The sequence below is a fragment of the Nothobranchius furzeri genome, chromosome 16 (assembly GCF_043380555.1).
Source record: "Nothobranchius furzeri strain GRZ-AD chromosome 16, NfurGRZ-RIMD1, whole genome shotgun sequence".
Lineage (NCBI taxonomy): Eukaryota > Metazoa > Chordata > Actinopteri > Cyprinodontiformes > Nothobranchiidae > Nothobranchius > Nothobranchius furzeri.
This window is the reverse complement of record NC_091756.1, coordinates 51,005,873-51,016,340: the sequence shown is the minus strand read 5'-3', so window position 1 is coordinate 51,016,340 and position 10,468 is coordinate 51,005,873. Positions and strand designations below refer to the sequence as shown.

The window sequence follows — 10,468 nt, the reverse complement described above, 5'->3', positions numbered from 1 at the left end:
TTAACAAATACTGAATTCTGTCTTTTGAACACAATAAATAAAGGAAATATATGATTTCTAAAAGTGTTTATTTGATGTTTGGTGGATATTTTTTAGTTCTCTGATGTTCTGGTCTTCTTGTACTTTGAATTCAAAATGAAAAACAAAACATGAAAACTGTTGAAATCTTCAGCTCATAAGAAGTGAATTTATATGTTCAGCGGAGCGATGGAAAGGATCTGTTCCTTCAGCGCAGCAGACTGACGGGGCCCTGGCTCTGGCTCAGTTTGTCTTCACGGAAATTAGAGCAAATTAGACAATGGCTGCAAACGGCTCCTCTTCATCAGCATGTTTCACTGTAACTGACAATGGTTTAGTGCTTTAAACAGCCTCTTGTTCCTTTGGCAGATCCAAACAGACTGAAACGTTTTCATCAGTCAGCGCAACAGAAAGGAAACTCAGGTTCAACGTATCTTCTGATTCCTAATCTAAAAGAAAATAAAACAACAGTTTCAATACATATTTTCAAATACATAATTGACAGACAAATGATCTTTTTCTGTCACACGTAGTAAAAAAAGCAGTTTACGTTTCCATTAAACATTTATGAGTTACTTAATAACACATCATATATTACATGGTAAGAATACAGGTCTGAAGGTAAAAGACAATGAAGACACATACAAATATTTCCCTTGTAATTTGTTATGCTACGACCCCGGTCGTAAGGAGCATTGTTTTTTCTATTTTGAACTATTCTTTTCAGTAAATGTTACTTTGAGTGTGCAGGTGCCCTCCTAGGATGGTGGCTAGGAGACGTTTGGATTGGATGATCAGCTGGAGCAGAGCTGTGAAAGGGAACGACGCAGCTGTGTTCCTCATTCCCCACTCATTCCAATCAATCAATAAACAATTAATCAATAAAGTAATTAATTAAATACATAGGTGTGCATTGGTGTGTGTGTTCGTGGTAACCCTCCTACCTCCTCCTCTGCCTCCGTGCAGGTCAAGAACTGATCCCTAAAGAACAGAGCCTCATTTGAAAACCAGATTGCACCCTCCCACACACACACACACACACACACACACACACACACACACACACACACACACACACACACACACACACACACACACACACACACACACACACACACACACACACACACACACACACACACACACACACACACACACACACACACACACACAGCCCCCCCAGCGTCTCCCATCTTTCAGCGCTTTCCGTCATCCATTAAACTGACTTAACAGCTTTTTATTAGCGGCGGCGGCGTGTGTTACAGCAGCTGACTATCTGATTATCCAGATTCTGTCCGATTAGAACTAACATATTACTTCTGTTGGATTTTTTAGACAAAAACCAACTCTCTTCACTCACCAGACATTTTCCTCCTCTGTTCTTTCATCTTTTAGATTCCTTGCTGGAAAAAGAAAATAAAACTTGCCAGTCTTTCTTTGGTCTTCTCCTTTTTTGTCACCGCTCTATTTTGAAATTCCTCTCTTCATATCACTGCAGAACAAAATCCCATCCTTTTACTCATTTAATATCTTCTTTTTGTTTTCTGCTGTTCCTTTTTTCTCTCTGAATAAAAGTATGTATACCTCCTCCTTCAGTTTTCTCCCTCCTCCTCTTCTGCTCTCTTCTCCTGCTGGTTTTCAGCTCTTCAGTCCAAACTCGGTCCACCCCTCGGAGCCTTGGAGGCCCTCGGCCCCAGAAGACTGGAGCGCCGTTACTCACTTATGTCTGACACTTAGGAGGTAATCAGCTGAGCAGCAGACAGGTTCTGTTCCAAAAAAGACAAAAGAAGCCGTTTGGCTCTGATACCTCCTGTAATTGTTTTTTTGTGATGCGTCACAAGAAGATTTTAGATGACTCGACAAGAAGGACCTGCCAGCTAATATTTGGATTGTGGTTCTAGGTGAGTTTCTGGAAGATTTATGGACATTTTCCTGCAGCCTCCATGAAGCCACATTCCACAGAGACTTTCAGGAATTCTGTCATGGAGCCTCCTGTCGCTCCCTGTTGATAAAAACGGAGAGCTTTTGAACGCAGGACTGCGGACGCTGTGTTCTTAAGCTTCCTTCAGATCCTCGTTCATAGATTCTGACCTTGGCTTTGACGTCTAATTCATATTTGGATGTGAATGATTTTCATCTGCTCTTCATAGACAATGACCAGTGGTCACATCGTGGCTAGTCACACCAAAGGCTGACCTGTCTGAGCTTCACAAAACCACCAGAGGTATGCCCAGAACATACGGCCCAGATCAACCCGGACTTTCTCTGGTTTTTGGACATGGAATTTGAGCCTTTCTGCAGATGGATCCGTGTTCTGGGGTTTTCTAGGAGAGCTGTGATGTTCCTTCAGACCCTAAATGGAATTCAGACACGTTTGAAACAAATGAACCCAAAGTGATGTTTGGATGGAGAGATGCTGTGACACATCTGGACTGAGTCCTGCTGTAGCTGAAGGTCGGGTTCTGATGGTCCACACTTCTACAGAGGTGCATGCGGATGTGGTGCTTCCTCAGAAACCAGTTCCCACACTGGTGGGACTGGTGAGAGTTGGAGCAGCACACACACACACACCTGCTCTCAGTCTGTCTGATTGGTTCATCTCCCCCTCCCCCTCCTCCATCCCTCTTTCCCTCTCTCTCTCCCTTTATGGTAAGGCCCCGCCCCACGCTGTGATGTCAGGGACTCAGAGGAAGACCCGTGGGGTTTTTGGGTTTTGGCGTCCAGTCCTGTGGGGCCGCAGGGCTGAGAGTTTCTCCTCCATCCCGGGCCGCCTCTCCTCTCTCCTCCTCTCTCCTCCTCTCTTTGGGGAAAAGAAAAAGCCTCTCTGCTCATGTTCGATTTGCCGTCCGGAGCCGGCTCTGTTTTTCCTCTGGTTTTCTCTGAGGATTTTATTTCTTTTTTCTCCTCCTCCTCCTTTCTTTCTGTCTCTGTGGGTTTCAGCATGTAGACTGGCTGACAGTTTGTAAAAAATTTGAACACTGGTGTTTTTTTTCTGTCCTTTGTTCTCTGAAAAGTCGCAATAAATCTAACAAACAGAAAAGAAACTTCCGCAGACACCAAAATCTCCTGAGTTTTTCTTCCGTAATCAAATTTTCCCAGTAATTTTGCTCCTCGTTCTTCTTTTATTCTCTCATTAGTGGCTTGTTTTGAAGGTTTCCAGAGAATGTTGGCCAGCCTGAAGTTCAAATTTGTCCTATAGAACTCCTGCTGGACTTGAGTTTTTTTCTTCTCCTTCTTCTGGTGCTCTTGTTTTTGATTTTTCTGTGACGGCAAGTTGGAGATGTTTGGAATCCAGGACAACCTGCCCCGCGGGGCCACAGCCAACATGAAGGAGGAGCCGCTGGCCGTTCGCTCCTGGATGCACTCGGCCGGCGTGGTGGACGCCAACACTGCTGCACAGAGGTAAACTCTCCGCTGCTCCCGGGGGATTCTGGGAGATGTAGTCCCAGCAGTTAGTTGTCATCTGCTCTCAGATCAACTTTAAATGTTTCTGGGTTGAAATGCAAAAAAACAAAAAATAAAATAAAAATAAAAATAAATAAACAACATACGTATAAAAGAAACATTTTAATGTAAATCCATTAAGAATTCAAACCAGAATTATTATAGTTATTATTTTATCAGCAATGAATGTTATGTTTAAAAAAATAATAACAACAAAAGTAAAAGTAAAATTCTGTTATCCAAGAAAAAACATTTAAGACTTCTGAAGGTTACACAAATATTTAAAAAAATTATTCAATAAATTACTTTAGTTTATTGATTTTTTTCTTTGACAAAACAATTAATACTTTTCTCTCTTTTACTCTGCTGAATAAATTTTAAATACTATCTGAGTGGGCGTTTTGACTTTAAATTTCAACATCAGATTTTTTTAATGATTACTTTTTCTTCAAGGATCCCCAGTCATCTTTTTCATCAGAATAAACTCCAAAAATTCTAATCGTGTTGTTTTAATTATTTATCAAAATGTAAAAAAGTATTTTATTTAAAAATCTTGCAGCTCTGACATTATTTCAGTCTCCAACCGAACTGAGGACAAATTCGATGAAGTGTTGGGATCACCGTGAGTCTGAGCTGCAGATCATCAACACCCCCAACATCTTTGAAACATCTGTAACACATCTGGTAAAACCCCAATATTTACAAAAATGAGAACTTTTAGCATCTGTAACCCATTAGTAAAATGTTCAACACCTTCTGCAAAACATCTGTAACCCCTGCATTTATCAGACAGCCCAAGTCTAACTGTCAGCGTGTCAAAGTATCAGCAGCCTGAAGGGAAATCAGACTAAAAGTAATTTTAAAATCTTGGAATATTTATTTATTAATTTTTTTAATAAAATGGAGTTTTCATTAAAGAAATAAAACTTCCAAATGTTCCTTTAGGAAAACAAAAATCTAACATAGAGCTCCTCGAACAGATTTAGAAAATATCGACTTTTGTTTAATGAAATCCATCTGATTAGAAAAGTACAACAAACATCTAGATGGTGTTTAAAGATGCTTTTTCTGAGATGGAATGAAAAGACTGAAATGTACCAGTATGTATCGTTTATTTTTAACAGCAGCCAGTAAAATGAAAAACTCAATCATTACAGCAATTCACCTGATTTTATTATTTCTGTAATTATAAATTATAAGGGAAACTACTTTTGCTTCTGGGCAAAAATTATAAAAACTTAATCGAAACTGAAATGTTAACAGATTAAAAAGACCTTGAAACATTTTCTAAAATTGAAACAGCATCTTATAGATATTTCTTTAAATCAGTTTGATGATGAATTCATTTATTTACATTTCTACACAGCCTTCCAGCAGTTTTTAATTGATTCTTTTCTATTTCTGTAGCCGTCTGTAAGACATTTTTGGTAGAACATTAAATATTAACGCATCAGTTATCGGCTCTGTGCTGAAACACAATGAGAACACAATCGTTTATCGTGTTGTGTGTGATTTTATAATGAGCAGCAGATTTACAGTCGAGGTCGGAGCTGCAGTTTGACTTCTCCTCCATGAATATTAATCAGTCGTGACTCCGGCCTGTGCGTCGGTGCTCAGGTTGGAGATGTTTTATTTCATTTAGCCTGAAGCTGCTGCTCTGGGTTCATGTTTTTATCTTTATTAAGTAACATTTATCCCTCTCCCACACACACACACTCAATAGAAACTTAACTGGTGTGTGTGTGTGTTTGTCAGAGGTCTGTTTGATTTACACTCCGCTCTTCATTTGATCCAGAAGCAAACTCACGTTAAGTTTTTAGTTTGACAGCAACTGAATGTTTTTGTTTACATTTTATTTACTGTTGTTCAGTTAGCAGTTGTTTCATCGATAAAAATGTTTTTATTGTTTTCATCAGCAATAAAATAACAAATTTATTAGATCCACTAACCTCAGCTGCAAACGCTGGTTTAAACTCATCTTTGATCTGATGTAAAGATTAAGATGAAAATTAAGTGTTTTTGCACCTGCTCAAATCTTCAGGTTCCCAGTCCTGACCTTTGTGTGTGTGTGTGTGTGTGCGTGTTTCAGTGGGGTGGGATTAGCACGAGCTCACTTTGAGAAGCAGCCTCCATCCAACCTGAGAAAGTCCAACTTCTTTCACTTTGTGCTGGCGCTGTACGACCGCCAAGGCCAGCCCGTCGAGATCGAGCGCACCGCCTATGTCGACTTTGTGGAGAAAGAAAAGGTGGGAGAACAATTCACCAGGGAGGAGCTGCAACACAAATCAAATCAAATACACCTACTTTATGATGAACAGAAAAACACAAAAAACCCATCAAGCAGAACAAGACCAAAACGCAATGTGTAAGCACATTAAAGGTGATCAATGTGTGCGGTATGCAGCCTAACATGAGAGAAACCCAAACAAGTTACACAGGACATCCATCCATCCATCCATCCATCCATCCATTTGTCTGAACCCAATCTGTCCATGTAGGGTTGCGGGGGGGGGGGGGGGGGGGGGCCTGGTGCCTATCTCCAGCGGTCAATGGGCAATAAGGCGGGGGTACACCCTGGACAGAGAGCCAGTCCATCACAGGGCAACACAGAGACACACAGGGCAAACAATCACACACACACACACACACACACACACACACACACACACACACACACACACACACACACACACACACACACACACACACACACACACACACACACACACACACACACACACACACACACACACCTAAGGACAATTTAGACAGACCAATCAACCTGACAGTCATGTTTCTGGACTGTGGGAGGATGCTGGAGAGAACCCACGCATGCACAGGGAGAACATGTAAACTCCATGCAGAAAGATTCCAGGCTGGGAAGAGAACCCAGGACCTTCTCGCTGCAAGGCAGCAGCTCTAACTAGACAGGACATTCAGAGTTTTAATCTGAACTCAGAGTTTTCAGCTTATTTGAAGCTGTTTGGGCCAACAAGAGTTAGATTTCTTTGTAATCTGCTTGTTTGTGCCGTTGTGGGAGCTCAGTTGAAATCAGTCCCACCTGATAACCTGGGTCTCACTAACAAGTGAATCCTGATCTGATTCAGTTACACCACGAAAAGCAAAAAAAAAAAAAAAAAAAGCAAAAAAAAGAAAGAAAAAATATCTATAAGCTAATCAGAGTGGAAGGATGTGATGTAGAGCATTTAGGTAACTAAAAACAAACAAAAAATATTCTATGCAAACGTATGAAAGCAGAATAAAGACGGGTCGGCAAGAAGTGGTGAGGAGGTGCAGATGTCACCAGGCTCCATAGTTTGATCCTGTAAATCCATCCATCCATCCACCCATCCATCCATCCATCCATCTATCCATTTTCATCCCCTTATCCGGAGTCGGGTCGCGAGAGGCCCAGACTTCCCTTTCTGTAAATATGCCTGAATAATGAGGATGGGTTGGTTCTGACCAGGTTTTCTTCCTCCTCATGTTTTGCTCCTTCATGACCATCTGCTTGTTTAGGGCAACAAAACCTCAAATAAGTAGATGTGTTGAAACATTTCCCAGGTAGTTTGGTCAGGCAGTTTATAAGGTGCAGTGACAGAAGAATCTTTGGGCGTTCGTTGCCCAGCTGAACCAAGTCTGCTGGACTATCCTGGTGTGGAAGCTCTGGAAACTGAAAGATTCCTTAAAAAGAAAAAGTTATTAATCTCTGTAAATGTAAATATTAAACTGATGCAAGAAGAGCATAACACGATAAGTGAAAATGTTTATCGTGTAACTGCATTCAGAGTCTGAAGATGAAAATCTGAATGAACAAAGGACCACTGATGTTGAACCAGCAGTTATAGAGAGAAGGTTCAGGTTTTGTCGTGTCAAGTTAAAGCTGATCAATAGTAAAACTCTGATCTGGTAGGAAGGTCACCTGAACCCACAAATCAGCTGATAACATAAATCAGACTCCAGATCAGATCAGATGACAGAAAACGAACACACTCTGTGTGGGCGTCTGTTTTCTTCTTCTGTTGTTTCAGGAGCCAAGCGGAGAGAAAACCAACAACGGGATTCACTATAAGCTGCAGCTTCTTTACAGCAATGGTGGGTGCATTTTTTACCCCACGCAGTAGCTGAGATGTTCAGAATAACAGCTGCTGGTCCAACACCTGTAACAGAAACACACTAAGGGTGTAACAGCTGCTGGTTTGTGTGCAGGCGTCAGAACGGAGCAGGACCTCTACATCCGCCTCATCGACTCCATGACCAAACAGGTGAGGCACTGATTATTGAGCTGTCTGTGAATGAAATCAGCAGAATCAACTGATTCAGATCCACATTTCAAAAGAAACACAAAGACAACTCAAATCTGTCTCTGATTAGTGATTATTGAAATTAAGAAATTCAGATTAACATTAACAGGTGGTTTGCTTAGGTTGACTCTTTGTTACATTTAGTTTCACTGCATTGACAGAACAACACTCCTCCTCCTCCTCCTCCTCCTCCTCCTCCTCCTCCTCCTCCTCCTCCTCCATAAACAGACATGTGAACTCAAAAATCTTCAGCCAGATAATTTTAATTATAATAGATGGTTGCATTTTGATATTATCCATGTCAGGATCAAAATCAGGATCAGAATAATGATCAGGATCAGCCAGACCCCGACCCCGACCTTTACCCACACCCCAGCCCTTTGTTGTTGTTAATATTGTGTTGTTGTGAGGCCAACATTGCAGTCAGAACAAACACAACTGCTGTGTGTTGCAGTGTGTTCTGTTTTTGTGGATCTTTGCCTTTGGTTGTGTGGAAAAGTGATCTGTCTTTGTGTTATTGTGTATAGGACAACACGGGTGTTGTTGGGTAAATGTTTTGTATATGTTAGATTTTTTTCTATAATTAATTTTGTAAGTTACTGTTAATGATATTTTGTGTTGTTGCGTAGATAGTGTGTGTGCACGGGTGTGTGTGCATGCTTGTGTGTGTGTGTGTGTGTGTGTGTTTAAACCACCAGCTGTTCGTGTTTGAGCTCATAATGAATCTGTGATCAGAGACGAACTGGAAGCATCTGTTACGTTTGTGTGTTTTCATCTTGCTCTTTCACACGGAGCACCTCACATCGTTACAGTTTCACATCCTCAGCAAATACACACTGTCTACTTCATCCTATTGGTCCCTCACTCTCTCTCTCTCTCTCTCTCTCTCTCTCTCTCTCTCTCTCTCTCTCACACACACACACACACACACACACACACACACACACACACACACACACACACACACACACACACACACACACACACACACACACACACACGGATGCACGCACACGTTAACTTGCTCCTGTCTGTGATGGAACTAAAAGTCAAGTGTCTGAAGCAGCACAAACGCCAATCTGTCCGCGCTGCAGGTGGTTTGTTCCACCTGCTGGGAGGAGTCACGGCCTGCAGGATCACAAGCATCACACAAGGCGATGACAATCTGTTTGTTAGGGCCGTCCTGTGGGGGCTTCACAGATCTGTGAGCCTCTTGAGTTAATTTAGTCATTACCAGTTCTCATGATTTTAGTAGATATGACCATTTGGTGTTTGTAATTAGGTGGATGACTAAATGGATGAATCTTCAAGTCTTCAAGCAACTCAAAGAAGTCCAGACGCTTTTCTTTCAAATCTCCTTAGACTACAATGACCTGGATGACTGAGAACCTTCACAGACATAAATGGATGAATATTAACAAGAGCAAGGATGACGTGCATTTTTGGTCTCATAAAACAACAAACAAAGAGAAAGCTTTTTTGTAGTATTTTTCTCCCATATGAACTTTTCCTTGTGAGAACATGATGCCTGCAGCGGCACCCTGCAGGTCTAACCAACCAGGAGGTTTTAGTCCCTCCCACAGAGGGCGCTGGCAGGAGCAGTTAGTACGAGGCAGCAGGCGCTCTGTCAGCAGCCTGCCCCTCTGTCTGATTTCTGCTGTGACACTAATGGAAATCAGCAGCATTTAAATTCAACAAGTTATTTAATTAGAGCGGTTTAACGAGCACACTTGTCTCTGTTGTGTGATGTGTTCTTTGTGAAAAAAGCTTTTCATGCATTTGGTTCCAGCTGGTTTCAGTGAGTTTCTGCAGGCCGCAGCGGTAATGAAACACTCAGAGGATCAAATGTTTGCCCTTCGTCCTGCCTGCTCACTTCATTCACACTAATCACTAATAATGAGTCCTAATTGAGATGAGTGAAGGGGCGGAGCTGAAACCCTCACAGCTGAGCTGCAGGTTTAACAGGTGTGTCTTTTCACCCGAGTACAGATCATCACACCTGTGTGTGTGTGTGTGTGTGTGTGTGTGTGTGTGTGTGTGTGTGTGTGCTTTAGGCCATCATCTATGAAGGCCAGGACAAGAACCCAGAGATGTGCCGAGTTCTGCTCACACATGAAATAATGTGCAGGTAAGAACAGCTGAACACACCTAGGATCTCTCATGGTTCTGTCCTTTTGTGTGAATAAGAGCCACTTGGAAATGTGTTTCTTCTGCCTTCATATGTTAGTGACGTATTATCCATGGGACTCTGCAGATGATTTTACATGTTTAACTATCTGATTAAATTTTTACTCTTACTTGATTAATGTTTGACAGAAATTTACCTCTAATTAATTAAAGTGTTATTAAAATACTGCTACTCGTATTTGAGTAAAGTCTTTGGCTACTCACCTCTGCCTGGAACAGCACATAACTGTAACAAAACACACCTGATCCAGAATACTGAATAACACAGAACCTGTACAACACACTCCTGAAACACCAGACACAGAATACATACACACACTTGAAACATTACACACTTTATAACGCACACTATGAATAACACACATCTGAAACAGAACACATCTGATACAACACACTTAATAACTGAACCAACACATGCTTGATACAACAGACAGACCTAAAACAGAACACACCTGACACAGCACAAACTGAATAACACACACCTGATACAACACATTCAGAATAACACACTTCAA

General features: G+C 41.4%; 1 protein-coding gene and 1 long non-coding RNA gene across 5 annotated transcripts in view; one reads left to right on the top strand and one right to left on the bottom strand.

Annotated features, from left to right (window-relative positions):
• The window catches only part of LOC139063494 (uncharacterized), a 2,803-nt gene extending 1,294 nt beyond the window's left edge, over positions 1-1,509 (bottom strand). The window contains exons 1-2 of the long non-coding RNA XR_011516861.1: positions 1,379-1,509; positions 1-467 (exon numbers count right to left, since the gene is read on the bottom strand). The exon at positions 1-467 is cut by the window's left edge and continues 381 nt beyond it. This is a non-coding gene — a long non-coding RNA (uncharacterized lncRNA). The remainder of the gene's footprint in view (positions 468-1,378) is intronic.
• A 745-nt stretch (positions 1,510-2,254) lies between these two features.
• The window catches only part of ebf3a (EBF transcription factor 3a), an 81,313-nt gene continuing 73,099 nt past the window's right edge, over positions 2,255-10,468 (top strand). For all 4 annotated transcript variants that reach the window (XM_015962482.3, XM_070545445.1, XM_015962481.3 and 1 more), the window contains exons 1-5: positions 2,255-3,420; positions 5,552-5,708; positions 7,494-7,557; positions 7,672-7,727; positions 9,821-9,894. In XM_015962482.3, coding sequence (XP_015817968.1) covers positions 3,299-3,420; positions 5,552-5,708; positions 7,494-7,557; positions 7,672-7,727; positions 9,821-9,894 — 473 coding nt within the window. In that variant the 5' untranslated portion in view covers positions 2,255-3,298. The remainder of the gene's footprint in view (positions 3,421-5,551; positions 5,709-7,493; positions 7,558-7,671; positions 7,728-9,820; positions 9,895-10,468) is intronic.